This window comes from Eurypyga helias, unplaced genomic scaffold (genome assembly GCF_000690775.1).
Source record: "Eurypyga helias isolate BGI_N326 unplaced genomic scaffold, ASM69077v1 scaffold18738, whole genome shotgun sequence".
NCBI lineage: Eukaryota > Metazoa > Chordata > Aves > Eurypygiformes > Eurypygidae > Eurypyga > Eurypyga helias.
Genome location: NW_010267748.1, coordinates 1 through 18,562, shown reverse-complemented (window position 1 = coordinate 18,562; position 18,562 = coordinate 1). Strand labels below are relative to the sequence as shown.

The 18,562-nt window shown below is 46.7% G+C and overlaps 1 protein-coding gene across 1 annotated transcript; it reads right to left on the bottom strand.

The window, feature by feature from the left end:
* Window positions 1-6,680: 6,680 nt before the first annotated feature.
* On the bottom strand, window positions 6,681-18,541 carry ZFYVE1 (zinc finger, FYVE domain containing 1; the record flags this gene model as incomplete). Its single annotated transcript, XM_010157548.1, has 10 exons — window positions 6,681-8,798; window positions 9,805-9,918; window positions 10,435-10,615; window positions 11,401-11,571; window positions 11,958-12,075; window positions 12,172-12,269; window positions 12,825-12,933; window positions 13,872-13,978; window positions 15,992-16,206; window positions 18,040-18,541. Coding segments are annotated over 10 exons (1,842 nt in total), but the record flags the coding sequence as incomplete, so codon positions are not given.
* Between the last annotated feature and the right edge of the window lie 21 nt (window positions 18,542-18,562).

Below are 18,562 nucleotides of genomic sequence, written 5' to 3'. Positions count from 1 at the left end.
AAACCCCAGGGCTAATGCCTGTGTCCTGCTGCTTATCACGTTCACTGTATCTTTTCAGCAGCCAGAATTAATTCATTGACCAAGGCCCTTCCTGGCTTTGTTGTGCGTTGCCCTGAGCCTGTAGTGCTGTCCCTGAAACCATTCTAGGCCTTACAGCCACCTGGCCTGCTCCAAGGGGCAGGGAAGGCGTCAAGCGGCAGCAGCCCGTTTTCCAGCAGGAGCAGAGCAGCGGTATTCCGGGAGAGTAGCCGCTACCCCTGGCCAGGCAGAGGCAGGGGATGAGGGTAACTGCAGGCGCAGTGAAGAGCATGTGTGGGGCAGCTACAGCCCAAAGGAGGTGAGGGATGCTCTGTTGGTTAATCAGGCACAGCAGGGTACCAAGCAACCCTCTTCCTGCCCTCCCAGAAAACCTTTCCCACTACCCTCCTAGGCATGCTGCAAAGGCTTCTAGCTCTTCTAGTTCTCAGCAGATGTCATCCTTTTGCACCTCAAGTTTTTGGCTAGAGCAACCCATGTATGGAGGGGTTGCACCCCACCACCTACATCGCGAGAGGCCACCAGCTCGGTTCCACCTCCCGCTGGTGCACATGCAGGAGAAGCTCTGGGGCTGCAGCACAGCAGGAGGAGTATTTGCAGTGAAATGAGTGGGCTGGCAAAACTCATCTGTGGGGCACCAAATGTTTTCCCAGAGGAGGAGAAGGTGAGCTGCAGGATGAGCACAACACTGTTAACAGGGATGAGGTGCTCAGGTGTGGGGTGTGAGCTCTCAGTGTTGCAGCCAGTTCGTCCCTTTGCATCCCGAGCTCTGTAAGCATGCTTCCCGAGCGTCCCCTGGCCCAGCTTTCTCCAAAAGGAAGCGTCACAAGTGTCCTGCATTGCCAGTCCCATACAGGGAGATTCCTTCACAAGACCAGCGCAGCCCTGAGCATGTGCTATGGGTTTTCTGTTTGTCTCCAATGCCCTCCTCTCCCCTTTCCTTCCATTTTTCAAGTGACTTTGGGTAAGAGGGAATTACTTGAATACAGGTGCCAGGAGTGGCTGGCCCTACCAAAAATCCTCGGTCCTGCAGGACTCTCTGCTCCTTTCTCCTGCCCCCTCACGACCTTCAGGCCTAAGCAACAGGCTGTTCTAGGAAACTGTCTCTTTCTTCCTCAGCAGCTCTTACTGCCCACCCCACTCCAGTGTTGCCTGTGGTGATCTCCTTCCCTCCCTTTGTGTTTCTGTTACCCATCACTCCATATAGAAGACAATAAAGCGGGAAAACTCTCCTCTTGGGAGCAGTGTAGTAACTTTACAGTGTGAATATATGAAATAGCTGTTGCAAGGGTAGTCAAGATGAATCCCAGCAAAGGCTCAAAATCCCTAAATCTTTCTTGTATCCCATTAACAGCCAGCTCCCTTTTCCCCACAGGGAGATAGAGCTGTGAATTCCTGACACCCACAGCTTCCCTGACTCATCTGGCTTCAGCGTTCCCCTGCAGAGCCTTCTTTCTCACACAAGACAGAGAGCGCTGCTCACGGCACGCTCTGGGCTGCCCCTTCTTTCTACAGAGCTTGTTCGTAAGGCCCAGGGGCCCCTGTTCTCCTCAGAAGGTCAGTCAGTTCTGCAGGCTCTTCCCATTCCCTCTACTACCCTTGGATAACCATGAGACCCGTTTGGCCAGTGTGGTCACCGATTCCTGGCTTGCTTTTTGTTCCAATTTGAGAAAATACGCTGCAGTTTTTCTTCATTAGCTGTGTTGGTTTGGGTCATTTGCTGTCCCATGCAGAGTGATTAATACAGGCAGCACTGCCTTGGTTAAGGCACACTCCAACCAAGCATCTGTTCAGGAAACAGAAATGCGACTAACCCCCCATCCCACTGCAAACTCTGAACGTTACATCCCATCATCAACTCGGAGCTGAGTTGGAACACACTTTATAGTGATGTTCTTGCTAGTAAACATGTGTGGTTCAAACACTTGCAGGTAGCAAACCACAAGGGCGATGAACTCCCTTAAATCAGAATTAATTCCAAAATTTAAATTAGCATTTCAACCCTTCTCGGTGCTCTTACCTCCAGTAACTCCCCTTCTGCCAGAAGGAGCCGGCGCAACAGTTGTGCCCAGTTACTGTGGGAAACACAAACTAGGAATTGTGGCAGAAAAGCATCTTACATAACTGAAGATAGTCTCTTTTCTTTGCTCCCTTTTAGGCAAAGCTCATAAAACAAAAGACACTAATTTGCGTTCTGTTGTTTCCAGGGAACCAACGCGCACACAAGTCCCTGCAAACCCATTCACCCAACCAGGGCTTTTGCAGCCGATGGCTTCTCATTAAGCCTGCAAGAGCAGTACGAAAGGAGAGGGGAAGCAGGACAAGAAGACAGTTTGGCTTCTGTGACAAACAGCAAACAGCCTGCAGGCAGTGGCTAAAGTATATTAAACCAATGTTTCATTATGCAGCAATAGCTAGGACCCTCAGGCAGCGAAAAAGTGAGGAACTGCAGCACTTTTCCCCTCTGCTGCAGTATCAAAATACCGTATTTCTTTGCCTCAGCTTCTCAGCAAGTACTGAATCTAAGCAGGCAGCTTCAGGAAGGGCAAACCTACACTCCAAGACAGGTTGCAGCATCCCTTACCCAGCAAACGCTATTTGTTTGGTCCCTTTAGCTCGTGGGAGCAGACCGCTCCTCACCAACCTGACAGTGTCAGGGGCCTCACCGCTGAGTTTGCCCCCGTTCGGTTCCACGCAGCCCGCTCCTGTCAGTCGTCTCTCAACCCTGGTTCAAAAAGCTCTTCCCACGTAAAACCCTCCAGGTCACACAGGGTTCTTGGACGCAATGGGTAGAAACGTGAACTCCCGCAGTTTTAACCTCGAGTGTCTAAAGCTGGGGAGGGATTTGCTTTTGGGTCTTGCGTGACGGCGGGGGTTATGTCTTTCTGTCGACCCTGATTTATTGTAGTACATGGCTTCATGGTCATTCCTCCTGTTACCCTGATGAATACTGAAAAAATCAATTTACTAGTCACCATTTAACTCTGGCATTTTCACATTTTTGAGGTAACAGTGCCCTATTCTAACAGTACTAGAAACTCAAGCATTTATTGTGAGGAAGCGAGGATTCAAATGGGAACGCATAGTCTCGAGATGTCTCCTTACAGCAGCTGCTTTCAGAAAAGTTCTAATCTGGCAGTGGACAAATTCAGCTTTGGTCCCCAAACCGTCAGTTGCTGATGGCTGCTTGCACACATGCTGTGTGCTACGTATCCTCTGAGCTGAATCGAGCAGTCAGTACCAACCCGAAGGATTTCCTAGACACGGGTCTGGGGCTTGAAAGACGCTCGACCTGAGGGTTTGAAGCATTTTACAAATTAGTTTCATGTTTCCAAAAGGGAAGCCAAGGCACAAAGTTGATAAAACTGTTCTAGGTAATGTCTGAAACCACCATCAAGACCACCTGCCTCTTCTTGTTCCAACAACTTCCTTCCCACCGGCACTGCTATGCATACCGCGGTAGCTGAGAAGCGCTCTGGTGCCTTCCTGACAAGTCATCATCTGCACGTTATTGTTCACACACGACTGCTGCTCCAGCGTTGCTGCAAAACTGCCTTGGAAGCAGAACCAGAAGCATTTAGCCAGCTTTATCAAAATGTCAGAAATCAGACAGTTTCAAAATCTCCAGGCGTTCTTGACATCACAATTCCTGTAAGGCTGCAACTGAGACACTTCCTACGTGAGAACTCGTTATTTACATATGTATATAAATAACTCGTACCCGTATTGCTTTATTTTTTGCTTATGTCCAATTAAAATGAAGTTAAAAAACTGAATGCACTTCAACATTTGCTCAAGACAGCCGACTAGCTGGCCATTCTAGCGTGGCTTTGTCACGTTACGGGGTTGATTCTGAAAGGCCTCGCGCTAAGTTTTTATTTATTTTGGCCTTGCCAGGATTTCATTGTTGACGTACCTGCACTAGGAACAAAAACGTTCCGTGACATGCTATGCGCTGGGACTGGAGAATACACACGTCAACATCGCTTTACCGAGAAAGAGCGCTCAGCTAACACTGGGGGGTGGGAACGGGACACGGACAACAAAAAACAGACAGTTTCGCTCGTCCAAATCACTCTCTGTTCTCAAATAACTGGCAGGCAAAGACGTATCTGTCGGTGCCAAGTTATATTACAGCCATCAGCAATAAATCAAATGCAAGGACAACGCCACAATATGTGGAGCTACAGTGACTGATGCTACCAAACGTGAAAACAAGAGGCTGCAAAACAGAGCGAGGGTAGAACTTGCACCTCCTTGGGCTGGTTACGCTGGAAGCAGAAGGATGAGGAGCAGCGAAGCCTGTATGCCCAGTTGGGAAGCCGGAGTCCCGGAGTGTTATATCCCAGGGCACCCAAAGCAACGGGGGCGTTGGTGACTGTCGGCACAGGGACAGCAGACGCTCGGCGTAAACACAAGGCAGGTCTAACGTAACCCGGGTGTTTGTTTCAACAAATAAACTCTCGGTAACACCAAAAGCTAGCCAGGGCTGCCACGGTTTCCAGGACACAATCACAAGTCCGGTTCACAACCGACACAGGAATATACGGGATACCTTGGCCAACTTCACCCATGAGGAACCGGGCAGGAGGATGAATGAGCTGGAAAACCAACGCAGGGGGGGCAGAGGCAGGAGTGAAAGACAAAGCAGTTTTTCTTGTGCAAGCAGCTCCCTGTTACAGCCTGCTGCTGCCCCAACAACAGCGACGTGTTCCAGCCACTCTGTTCTGCCATCTGCTTCCCGAGCTGCAAGCCTTAGGTGCAGCATGCACCTGGTACACATTCAGGCCAAGTTTGGCCTACAGGTTTTGCGTAGGGAGTCTAACTGAAAGGGTGCACATCTATACGAAGCTCACAACCACCGGCGTCACAGAAGGAGAGGAAAACCCACATTGCCTATTTGAAGATGAATCTTTGTACTGAATTGGCATAGGTACCCACAATGGAAATAAATCCATTGGAATGGAGCAATCAGGCGTTCTTTCCTCTACAAATCTAAGCTCATTTTGGGGCTCGTTGGGCGAGGAATTAGTTTTTCACTGGGGCGCGCCTTTGCACATCAGTTAGTTCACATGATTCTTATTTCACCCGATCTTTTTTTCATCGCATTTCCTAATCCAAAGAGGTGCAGAGGCTGCTTGATCTGCCCATAATCAACCTGACATCATCCTTCTGGCAAAAGATTTACATCAAAGTCAGCTTCATTCTGTAACTCAGAACACGCTTTTATCGTGCTCTGTCTTGGTCCAATTGCATTCAGCACCATACCAAGACAGCGTGCTGATTTTAACTGCTGAAATAACATCACAGTGAACGTCAGTTGATCCAAAAGGACGTGCTACAGATTTGATCAGCTGCAATTTCATGGCAAGTAATTAATTTGTCTTTGGTAAAATACACATGCTGATCTTCTGGAGAATTCCTTGGGACAGTCCCCTTTCATCCCTGTCCCTGTAAATGAACAACACTTTTTTGCCCAGGAGTTGCATTGGAGTGTCAGACCCTTCTCAAACTGTCACTACGAAACACTCGCCGCCTGGGCTTTTGCAGAGCTCCAGTGAGGTTGCTGTTACCTGCTGACAGGCTTCCAGAGTCTCACTCCAGTTAGATGCTACCAACACCTCTGAATGCAAAGAGAGTTTAGGAATAAAACTCTCAGGTTTTCTACTACTAGGAACAGGTTGCCCAGAGAAGCTGTGGATGCCCCATCCCTGGAAGTGTTCAAGGCCAGGCTGGATGAGGCTTTGAGCAACGTGGTCTAGTGGAAGGTGTCCCTGCTCATGGCAGGGGGGTTGGAACTAGATGGTCTGTAAGGTCCCTTCCAACCCAAACCATTCTGTGATTGACCCTTGTCTTGAGGCTGGCAGTCCCACCCCAAGCACAAGATGCTCCCACGTTACTTGCTTTAGTGATTTTTTTTTTAAGGATTTCCATTTCCTCTATTTAAGTTTCTCATAGAGCCTTCTGTCCACAGACATTGTTTAGAGCCCTTTTGTTTATTAACAATTAGGATTCAATACCAAAACATAGAATCATAGAAGCACAGAATTGTTCTGGTTGGAAAAGACCTTTAAGATCATCGAGTCCAACCGTCAACCCAGCACTGCCAACTCTACCCTAAACCATGTCCCCAAGCACTACATCAACTCGTCGCTTAAATACCTCCAAGGATGGTGACTCCACCACTTCCCTGGGCAGCCCGTTCCAACTCCTGACCACCCTTTCCATGAAGAAATTTTTCCTAATCAAAGTGTGTTGGGCTTTGCTGCATACTCATAGCACCAATACTACCAGAAAAAGGAAAAGCTCTTATGTACAGAAAACAGCAGTGAACTTAAGCCTTACAGATAGTTTTTACGTTGTGAAAAACAAAGAATCCAAATTATCCTCTCATCATTGTCCAGGAAGAGCAACAGCAAGCCTGCTGCAGTCTAAGCACCACGTGAGATTTTTTTGCTTTGTTGAGCAACAGCATCAAAGATTCAGCTCCAGGATAATCAATCAAGAACAGACTCAGCATATCGACAGGTTGCTAAGTTACTAAGTTTGCACATAGACTAAAATGTTTAGACAATATTTTCTCCTTGACTGAGTAGTAATTCTGGCTGTGACAAGGGGAAAAGAAAAAAATCAGACAAGTTGTCGAAACAGATGCCAAAGTTTTTATACCAGGAACGTCATGGCTGCTTTCTCTTTGTGCAATGACATGGTAGTAAAGCTACATGCGTAAACAGCACACAGGGCACAGCCTACGAAGCGAGAACACACTGCTCACCCATTAAAAAAATAAAAATACTTTGAAGCACGGAATTCTGCTGGATGTGCCAAATGTCTTTTAAGACAGGATTCCTACCTACTCACGCCCTCCCTTGGGCAACTGTCAATGGATGGCAGACTCGGCTCAAGAAAAAACATCACCAACTCAGCCAGTACCGAAGGTGTCCTGGAACATCTTCCAAGTCTACTCCCATGTGTAGGCTGGATGTAGTTGTGACAGGGAAAATCACTTTGTAAGTAAGATCTTTCAGAGACAAAGCAAGAACCGCTTGTTACAAGGAAAAAGTCAGTACACCTGTGCAGAAGATAAAGTCTTTTATAGCAGTTAATTTAATAATACAGTTCTAAAACAGGGTGTTGAGCACTCATCTACACAAGAGCACATTTAATAAGCTGGGGAAAAAAAATACCACAGTTCCAGGACATTTCATCAAACTCCAGTCACTCCAAGAGAAGACAACTCTGTGGTGGGAGAATTCTTGTCTACGTAAGCCAAGAAGGGACAATTTTAGGCAGTTCAATCCACAATGGTCTCTTACTTCTTATAACTGGAATCACAAATCCACAGTACAAGACAGTATTAGTTAGGTTAAGTGGTGGTTTTGATAATAAAAATTGGCGAATTCATTGCAGTCCTTTAATAAAGGGATGAAGTCCAGTGAGTGCCAGTTGCTAGGAGCAGAGAAGAAAGGTTCCCATTTTCCAGGTGGATTTGTAAGTTCATATTATTAGAAAAAAAGGTAAGTCAAATCTGTGCAGTTTCTATGCAACCACGTCTGAGAGCACCGAGGCTCCATAGGCTCCATGATAGCTTAATAAGTGGGAGAGGAGAAAAGTCATCACAACCCAAACAGCTCAAACTTGGTGTTTCATAATTGCCTACGTAACTTGTTCTCTTGTTCTGCTCTGGACAAAACTTTTAACTGCAACAAGCTGGCAGAGGAACTTGAACAAAACCTGAGTACATGAGAACACTGTCAGGGAGAGCAAGACCCCGCTACCTTTTGATCTGGTACTGAAGTTGAAACGGCAAAATCCCAACGCTTCGCCTTGTGCCATACGACTTGCTTTACCTTCCAGAGCTCTACTGGTCTCTACCGGGAGGTTCTATTTCCACTTGATAGCTCTTGCACTGCAAGACCGCTGTTCATATCACAGTTCAAACAAACTTGCTAAGGAATCTGGGTTTAATCTTCCCATGGCCAAAAGTACGGCACCTCCAGGTGTAGGGCTGGTTGAATTACCAGGTGTAATTCATGCATCAGCACCGGAGACTTCCTGGCAGCACAGAGTCCAAACCTTCCTCACGGGACATCGTGATCAGCAAGATGTTCCACAAGAAGAATCAGAAGGCCAGAAATCTGATCCAGTATAGTAAGGAACGACACCATCCATCATTTGAACTAGGAATACTGGAAGTTTTGTGAGCCAACCCCATTCTTAATATACTAAACTATACATAAAGATATATATATAGAGATATATATATTTTTTAATTGGAATAAAATACACTGGATTTTGGTTTGCTCATTTACAAGGGAGCTCCCTCCCTTCCCCAGTTAATATGAAATTAAAACCTAGAGGCTGAACGTAAGCTCATTCCCAGCATTCCAAGATGGATATAACACGAGAGGAGGCCAGAAACTGGAAACATGCACTCTGGCTGCAACAGGTCAAGAGGTGAAAGGGAGACCAGATATTTTCATTTGTAACCCTGAGAACATAAGGAATTGCAAATATCCGGAGAAGTGCCTGGGGTTAAAGGTCACCAGGCTTTTTATTGCAGTTGAAGCAAACTCGGACTGGGTGATCCCATCCACGAGAGGCTCTGCGGTCGTGCGAGCATTCGTCACAGAATCCCTGGCCACAGGCCCGACAGTGGTGTTTGGAGAGTTTGATACTGAATTCCTTCCGGCAGTTGTGGCAGTGCAGGATTTCGTGGTCTGGTACCCAGTACGCAGGCCGGGCAGCATCTTTTACCAGACCTATGGAGGAAGCGAGGTGGGGGGGGGGCGAGAAAGAGGGAGAAAAAAATCACCTGTGAACACAACACGTGAAGAAGGTACTCCAGTGGAAGTACTGACACACTGCCAGCCACACCACTGCCAGCAAGGGGAAGACAACCTGCTGACGGTGCAGTGGGTAGCCCTTTTGGCCATTCTTCCACATTCTGCCTCTCTTCAAAAGGACAGATTGTTTCTCCTTAAACGGTGGCATCTTCCCTTGCTCAGACTCCTCCAGAGGTTGAGACACTTGTTTTTCCCTACTTTCTGTTTCAGCTGGGGCCAAAAAAGCACAGTCACCAAACCAAGCATTCAGAATTGCGTGTACTGTCTGAACTGAGAAAGGTATTTATTCTGCCCGTAGCTGAGTGGGACAACACACCCCCAGGCGATGGCAGAACAAGCTGCAGGTGAACAGAAGACTTCAATGCGAATCGTTTGCTGACACACCTGAGCTGCTGCCCAGCACGTGACAGAGCAGCAAACATTCACTGTACTAAGCTCACCATGAAAGAGCACGTTACTGATTACTTTCCCATCATTACCAACCTGGACAGCTTCAGATTCTCAGCCCTCCCTTGCAGAAGTACCAAGTGCTAGCAGTATCCATGAACACACTTAAAATGTGCTCAGCACCTCTGGAAGAAAACCAAACCTGAAAAAATGCTTCCTAATGGGCCAGTCTTTAGGGAGCTCCAGCTGGCAGGTCGCTGCAGCAATGCATCAGGGGAGCATGAATTACTTGCAGGTTGGTGCGCGCAGATTTGCATGACGGAGAAAAGAGAAGGTATGAACTGCAAAAACAACGTGCTGCAAACCAAGAGGAAATGTCAAGCGAGAGAGGTGCAGGGCGCTGTAGAACTCTCAACCAACAGTGGTAGCAGAGCGGAGGTGCACCCTGTCGTGCAAATTTAATCACAAGTTTTGCCCTGTGAAAAGAAAAATGCCTCTAGACCAAAAAAATCTATCAAAAGAGAGCAGAGCTCACCTAAGGGAATGTCCATGGCTGTCACCACTGCTCCGAGGGTGTTCTGCACAGCTTCTCCCACCTTCCTGGCAATAAGTGTCCCCCCTTCCTCATCCGAAGGCAGCTCAGCTACATCTGCACAACACAAGCGTAAAGGGCTCAACACGCAAGTCCAGCGCAATTTCTGCCAAGTTTCAGTTAATTTACATCAGAGAAAACCAGCAGCAAACCCAAAAGGCAGCTTGGGGCCTCTCCTCAGCCTTTATCTCCCACATCTCCAATCTCGGACTGCAGTGTTTTCCCTTTCATTTCAGCAACCATGGACAAAATACAGTCTGCTGTAAAAGCAGCATCCCTGCTCTGATGCCAGCTCCACACCATCAGCAGGTGCCAGGAAAACAAAGTAAAAGACCTAATTAAAAGATAATTTTGTCAGGGAGTCAGATATCTGGTAGCTTGTTATAAGGGCCATCCATCTTCCTGCCAAAAGACAGTGAGCTCTTGAGCTTCCCTACTGAAAACTGTGCCAAATCCCAGTCTGAACAACTCTGCCCACACCCAACGGGAAGGTTGCTATCCAGAAGCCAGGGACAAAGACTTCAGACTAACTGTTGCACAGGGATAATTCCATCACAATCAACTCAAAATTACCTAACTGGATGCCCCTGTTTTCATAGCAGTTGTCACACACACGGACTGGTGCTGGTCCCCAGCCTCGCTCAGGCACTGGACGGGTCTTGGACGAACAGCCATCACAGAAGCCCTCTCCACAGGCCCGGCAGTGATGTTTAGTGTCGTTATCTTTAAAAGGCGTGTTGCACTTATTACAACTCTAATCAGAAAAACATAAAAAGAAAAACTGTTAGCTTGTTCTTCCTTAATAGAAAAATAAGAGAGCAGAATCCCAGGATGGCGAGACTCAGACTGAAATGGTGAAAAACACAGTGACACCCAAGACTGAGCTGCTCCCAGCCCCGTAACTTCACCCTAGGGAAGCGATTCAGACAGTAGACGTACAGCAGTTAAGCCAACAGATTGCTCTGATCCCTTCAAAATCACAAATAACTACAGCCACGTCATGCAGGGCTGAACGGTGGGTATTTTGAGCTTGGGGGGGCGTGAGAATTCAGAAGGAAGTTTTCACTAAAGAAGTATTTGTTTCCTGCAAGACACAGGGAATCCTTTTCTAGTCAAATCGTTGGGGCCAGCTCTTTGCATCTGGTATGAAAACAGAGTTGAATCTCTGCACCTATAAAAATAGTACTAGCAACTGCAGTAGCCAGGTTTGAGATGTCGATTCTTTGCTTTGAAGAGCACATTCATGCAAGCCAAGACTCATGGTGATGCTGCAGGGAGAGGAGGTCACAAAAAACAGGGAGGAAACTGTCTCCTTAGCAGGGCTGGGCAGAGTCTCTGTTCATAATTTCTCTAGCTAAGTCAAGAACGGAAAGAGCTGAAAAGCATCTCAATTTTCTCAAAATTGTAGCAGAAGCTGCAATAAACAGTTTGCTGCAATAAACCAAGAGGCATTTGTAATGTGCAAAACAACCGTATTACTTAAAATGTGAGGAATAGGGTTTTTAGCTGCAAAACTTCTGTACAGCAGCTGCTATTTACCAGGATCTGAGAGTTGGGTCTCCAGTAAGCTGGGGCAATCTGGTCTGTCAACCAGGAGGTCACGGCTTTTGTGGGTCCCAGGCTAAGTTCAGATACTGACTGTGCCATGAAATTCATCCCATCCAACAAACGCTGGGCTGCATTGTTGTTGTCTTTCAGAAATCCATCAGTCTGGAATGAAATGGATACTTATTTGAGAATAAAACCAGGAAAACCTGATTTTTTTTTTTTTTTAGAAGCAGATGGCCCTGCGACCCACCACTCCCGGGAAACTGGAGGGCAAGCATGAGAAAAAAATTCACCAGCCCCCTGCTTTGTAGCACAGGGGCAGGATTTAATGACGTTATCATTCACACAAGGTGTTCATGAACTGGCAACTTAGCCATTTCAAGATATCTGAAAGAGGACTAAAGGCCCTTGCAAAGGTCCTTTTTAACAGCAGATACTGGGTCCACCTCTAATAAAAGCCAATCCATTTTCGCCATCAATGTCCAGAAGAATATGAACGCATGCGTGGCTGCACACCTCCTCAGAGACGATCCAGCAACTGGACTTACCCCTGGCCAGACATGCTCAATTTCTGTCCTCACTACAGTGTTCACAGGATCCTGGTTGCCGAACCAGTACTGTCGGCTGCGGTACACCACCCCACAGTTGGGGCACTCGATCACGTACCTGCAGAGGAGGAAGACGGGTTACCTCGGTGAGGAACTGCAAGTCCGATGGTCCAGGCAGCGTAGAGAGCAGAGTGATCTTAGCTGCAGTACTCACCCTGACCAGGCATACTTGGCAAGGCCCAGCCAAGGGGAGTCAGTGGAAGCAGAGGTTTTTGGCACCACGCTGACCTCCATCCCTCGTTCGTAACATGCCTGTAACACAGAGGCTCGAATAAAACTGCATTCTTGGGAATCCCAGGCTCCAGGTCTTGCAGCTGTTTGGCTACATAAAGCATCTAACTACCATACAGTGGCGTCCACAGCAAAGGAGAGCACTCATCAAAACTGATTTAAAACCAAAACAAAACTCACTCCCAATAATGACATCAAGGAAACATTTCTACAAGAATAAAACCCATGATAGTAGCTAAAAATTTTCCTGTCTCCTGCACACATCCTTCAGGAAAAATTGCTATTACCAAGGAATGGGCATAAGCAAAGAAGAGTAAGGGTGTAGGGGGTCAACATCGCCAGGTCGAGAGCAATTACGCAATTTAGCCAGCAAATGACATGCAGCACGCAGAGGTGGTGACCTCTCCAAGCAAAAACACAAGCTCAACGGGGGTCAGTTTTTCTTGTCAAGGACATGAGCACCTCTCCCTTTTGAAAAAATGCAAGGAAACAGGCACATGCCTGTGGTAGTCCTCATTCATGGGGCCATCCTTTCCTTCTCTATTCTTCATACCTTGTCCTCGTGTCGCTGCTCACCTTGCAAGTGTAGACTCTGTTATCGTACTGGTGAGAGTATCTGCATCGACTTTTGGATTCATGAGGGACTCCTTCCTTTGCATGGTTCATGCTCTTCTTACAGCCACACCTGAGTATGCATAAAGCAAACCACGAGCTGATGCTGTTTGACAGGGGACAGACGTCACCACGAGTTCATTTATGTTCCTACCTTGCCTTTGGATAGGTGTTCTAACCCCAAACCATTTTCACAGCTGCACATGCAGCAATGACACCATCTGTGCTGAAAGGCAGGCTCTCTGGAAGGAGGTCTAGCAACTGTTTCACAGCACAAAGCAGCGCCCCACAACAGTTCAATGCGGGAGATGATCGCTCTAGCCAATTTAAGTTTCACAGTGAATTTTAGGAAGGACTAACCAAGTTTGGAACTTGACCAGCACAGAGTTAACACTGCAGTCTTTGTAAGGGCCTCACAGAAATTCTCTGATGAGCATAAAAGAACAGGAAGGTAGCACTGTATGACATTTGAGAGAAAAATAACATCACGTTGCTATAGCACCTGACAGACTCGGAGCACCGACTGCCATCTACTGCCCTTCCAGACCCAACCTCTGGGCTCTTCCCAGGGAGCTATGAACCAAGCTCTCATCAAACCTGGGGCTCCACTTAGATCCAGTCACCAAACACAGTCCAGGCCCATGATGATGTGCGCTTTAGGATTGTTCATACTGTTTAGGTAATAAAAATGGCAGGAAAAATCATCATAGGAAATTTCAGGGGATTTCTTTAGGCACTCCCTTCTTCCTGCCCTGTGCACACCAGGGAAAAGATACGGGCAGAACAGGTTTGTAGCAATACGCAGAAATAGGGTAGGCAAAGACCACGCATCCAGCTGGGACGTGACAATAACAACTGTCCAAGAGTTTTGCCCAAATTCTGTCTGGAGGTACTAGCTGATGACAGGTGATGTCAGGCGTCAAGATTTCACAGCGCCTTTATGTCCTGCGGCTGCAGAGCAGGGTAGCACTATCTTCTAGAAGGATGAGGGTGCATTTCTCACCTACTTACCCACAGCTGAGGCACACAGAGGAGCATGTGAAATATTCATCTGGAAAGAAAGAGCTGTGAGCCATCTGGTCATCGGGGATCTCCCCACTGAACCGGTCACTTAGAGCCTGTCCAACAGAAAAGAATAAACTGGTAAGGGGCAGAGAGCAGTGCAGATGTTTTATGAAAACTTTTGCCAAGCAAAAGCATGAGAGGCAGAGAGAGCAGACAGCTAACAAGAAATGCTTTACTAACCTGGGAACCAAGACTCGGATTAGAAACCAAGCAAGACGACAGTCTTGCATTTGTATGGAAGTGACCTGAAGGCCTGTAAGATATACTCTTCTCCCCTCCTGCCCCATCTTTGAATTTCATAGCAGAAATGGGAGGTAGAAGATTGCTAAAAGGACTTTGCATTCTGGAAACCTCCAGAAGGAAACTCAGTCTCATTTCTCACAGTACATAAGGACACATTCTTTGCCCTTTAGCTCAGAAGGCACTGCCCTGCGCTCTCCTCTGGCCCCTGGAACAATTGTTCTGCTCTGGTGAAACTCCTCAACTGAAAGGGATTTGTTCCCTTTCCTGGGAGCATCTGTTCTGAGATTAAGCCAGTCCTTCGCCTTGGCACACTTAACTCTCTTGGTTCTTTTTGGTGTCACATAAAAAAAAAAACTAAGCACTGGAACAAAGCAGATGGTTAGGGTTTCCCCTGATAAAGATCCTTGATGGCATAAGGTCTAATTGAAACTCTTCCCACAGCTGTGCTAACTGTAGTAGCTGCGTTTCTCTTCCCCCTCTCCCCTCCCAGGGAGTATGTGGGGAGCATCTCTGCTGCCTAACAAGGGTTGACTGCATATACACACACAGACATACATATATCTCTCACCACAGCTTCTCTCAGATAAGGTCCCTATGTAGACATCTGATTTCACAGAATTTGAGGATCTTTAAGATCTCTTTCAAGCTTGACTGATACTGGGCAATGAATTCAAAAGTGAGAGGAGATGGACACAGATCCAAGCCGTGTGTCCTCAGGAAGCCAAGCAATTCTGTAGTCCGTGGCGATCTGAACACAGCAACTACTTTCCTGGACATGAATTTAAGTATATTAGCAGCTATATCTGAAACTGCATTACCTGATTATTGCAATAAAGCCCGAGGAATCAAACTGGAAATAACCACTCCAGTTGTTTTCTCCTTGCTGCCTGTCTGCTCCCTAATGCAAGGAAATGCGTACATGCCACCCTGACACTTCCTTCTGTGCTTCAGCTACCCCAAACACAGAGCAGCTGGAATTATCTGTTCCAACAGCTGTGACTAAGCTCAGACAAGAGTGCTAACACTACCTTCTGCTGCAGATAGGCTCCAGCTCTGCCCGTCCCTCCCCAGTGACAGCTGTGCTCTTTGGGCCAATGAAAATAAGATGCTAATCAGGTAGTGGTAGCAATGTGTGCAAACTTGTAGGACAGACTGCAAATCTGAAGACCCAAAAATCCCTCTGACATCCTGGCAAGGTGAACCTTCTAAGAAAATCACCAGCTGCTCTCTCCAATTGCTTTTCACCAGTCTTCTGATCTGATGCTGCACCTCTGAAACCATCATTTGGCTTGATCCCATCTTGTTTCTTAGCTACCAACACATCTCCTTCCTCCTTTTTGTCTCCTAGCCCTTGGGTTGCACTACGCTCGGTGCTAAGTTTTGCCAACCATTAACTCCCTCCAAGTCTCTTGCATTCCCTCTCCTTGTACTGAGGCCATCCTTAGGAACTTCACCAGTAACCCCTTCTGGGCTCCCCTTTGTAAATCACTGGCGTTGAGTTCTTGTCACTCACATCAGTTATTTTTCTCTTCCCCAGTCAGTTTCTTCCTGACTTAGTTTTTTGATTTTGTTCTGGTTTGCTCTTAAAATTTTCCTGATCTTTCAGGGTCTTTGCTAAGGTGTTTGTTTTAAAGTAAAAAAATAAATACTCACCCTACCGGCTGTTACACAAAAATCATCATCTTCATGGAAGACTTGCTTTATCTCCAGATATTTGCAAGTCTGCGTCAGTGGTTTACATGCTCTACCTTTATTAGCTGCAACTGACAGTTACAAGCAACAGCAATACAAAAAAATATTGTGAGGAACTCATCTCCACTTACTTTCAGTGCTTTGTAGATAACACCAGGCTGTCTAGGTGACCGAGTAGTATTGTTCTCCAGCTGCTGCTCCACAGCTCGCCTAAGTCCAGAGAAATCTGTTGGAGGATTGTATGTCCTTGTTCCCTTGTAGTGGATTGAGCTGAAAGCCTCAGGAAAACAGCTTAGCTTCCGAAACCGATCCTGAATGAGCTTCTCGGGAACCTCAGAAGGATGATCTATATATAAGAGTACCAGCAAGTATATAAACAACTGATTGTTTAAAGTAACACTTAAATTGCACAGTGCTTTCAAACCTTCTAACACATCTAGAATGCACTTGTTATATTTTACAAGAAGGAACAGAAACAAACAGTTTTCAAAAGCAGTCACTGTTTCTTGATACACAGCTTTAGATTCTAAGACCAAGTTCCTCTGGTAAAACCAGAACTACCTAGGTTTGGAAACACAGACATCAAGAATAAGCAGCAATTTCTGACATAATATAAGGAAACTCCACGTCAGCACACTTGTGAGCTCTGCTCAGCAGACCATAACTTGGTATAGCTAGTCCTAACACCCGCTATTGGGAGGACATGAACCTTACAGGGGCTGCTTATTCTCCATGACAACTCTGTAGCAAGGAAAACCGAGCCTCTGTCAACCCTTTGGACCCGGTGAAGCCTCATGAGGCGAGACTCCACAGGGCTGACCACATTCTTCTGCCCACTCCCAGGTACCGGCTGTACATTTCATAATAAGGCAGGCCCCTTCTTCCCTGCCCTAAAACTACATAAACACATTTATCTCAATTATACATCGAGACAGATGGTTGCAGCTTGTTGCAAATCCAAATGCTGAGAAGTTTCTTTTATTCCTACCGTGATCAGGTGTGATCATAAAAATACCATATTTTTACTACCCTGACTTTGCACAGAGGTGCAGCTATCATTACGGGTCACCAAATCCGACCTGCTGAAACAGCACCTTTCAACCACTGTATGAAATTCTGCACTGCTGATCAGCCAATCGGTATGTGAGCAAAGGAACTGCCTCGGCAGGTAAGTTAAACTCTAATAAATACACATAAAGAATGCCAAGTTATTCCACTAGCTCAAGACTTCACTGGTTAGAAAAGCCAAAATGAGAATGGGGGCCAGCAGGGAACTGCTGGGAACTCCCAGACAGCAGGGTACAGCCAATTCATCAGGGCTCTTGCTCTTCAGAGCATCAGAAGTGGACAGAATGAAGAAAGGTTTCATGATGACTTTGGAAACATGGGAAAAATAGGGCCAGGAGAAGAAATTTACATCCTTGTGTAGTCAAAACCAAAATGTGCCACAGCTTCCACAGGACAGTGCATTTCACTCGGACACACAAATAAAATACACAATTTGAATACACATAATCCAGTGCGACACAAGCCAAGTTAAAAGTACTGGTGAAGAACGCTGAAAGTGGTGAGAATAACAGTGTGCCAGGCCTGCTGCCTTGGCCATATCAACTGCTTGCACAGAGAAAAGCAGTGTCAAACCATCAGCCCTGTGATGCCACAACCTCAGTCCCAACCTCCCAAGGACACTGGTCCACAGAATTTAAAAAAGTAGAGTGAGGGTACTGCGAATATTGAAGTTCATCAATTTCGTTATTCTTGCTCATCCTACTTTCTACACAGAGTTTTATTTTAGTTTTTTGCAACAGGATCCTCCATATCCCTGCCAAAAATCCCAGGGTGTCTCAGTGTCTCAGTTTTCACCTTCATCTGCCACGTTACCCCTACTCATGATTTTGTAGAACAACCGCTCCTAGGGCTGGCAGAACTCCCACCGTGACTGGCCAGTGCCAATGCCCAGCTGGCTAAGAGGATTATTCTAGCTGATCCGGGGTAGTCAGATCGCCATCAGGGAACGCTCTGCTACTTCCATAGCCTGGCTCCCAGAGTGGAACAAGCGAGAGCAAAACCCAAACCACATCATTTACATGCTAGTAAAGAAGCTGAATATTCAACGCAACCTGATAGTTTATAGAGCACGTTTAGCACATTGTAATGCAGTTTCTTTCTGCCTACTCACCAGAGCCCAGTAGCTTGGTGTACACAGTCTCATGAAAGATGATGACACCCGGACCCAAAGTTGAGAGAGGAACATCTAGGCCACAGCGGGCTGTGGTAGCTTTTAGCTCCTTGGTGAAATGTTTTAAATAAGCCTCCGAGGCATCACCAAGAAATTTGAAGAGATCATTGTGCAGCCTGTCAGCACGAGTACGGTAGATGACAAGGTCAGAGATGGCCAGGACCTTCAGCAGCAGCCGTGTTCTCTGGCTCAAGTTCACCGTGGCCCCCAGAAGGCCCTCTGTATCAATTACCACCACTTTGCGGACAGGGTCATAGGCTGCCCAGACTCCAACCGTGCAAGACTCTTGGGCTGGAGACGTCTTGAAGACTTCCCGGCCATAGAAGAAAGTGTGGTTAAGGGTGTGAGACTTGCCATCCCCTGTGTTCCCAAAGATGGACACTACTTTTAGATGCTGGTCAGGACTGCAGTCCAGTTTCTTAATAAAGTCTTCTTCATTCCTTACCTTCCAAAAAAAAAAAAA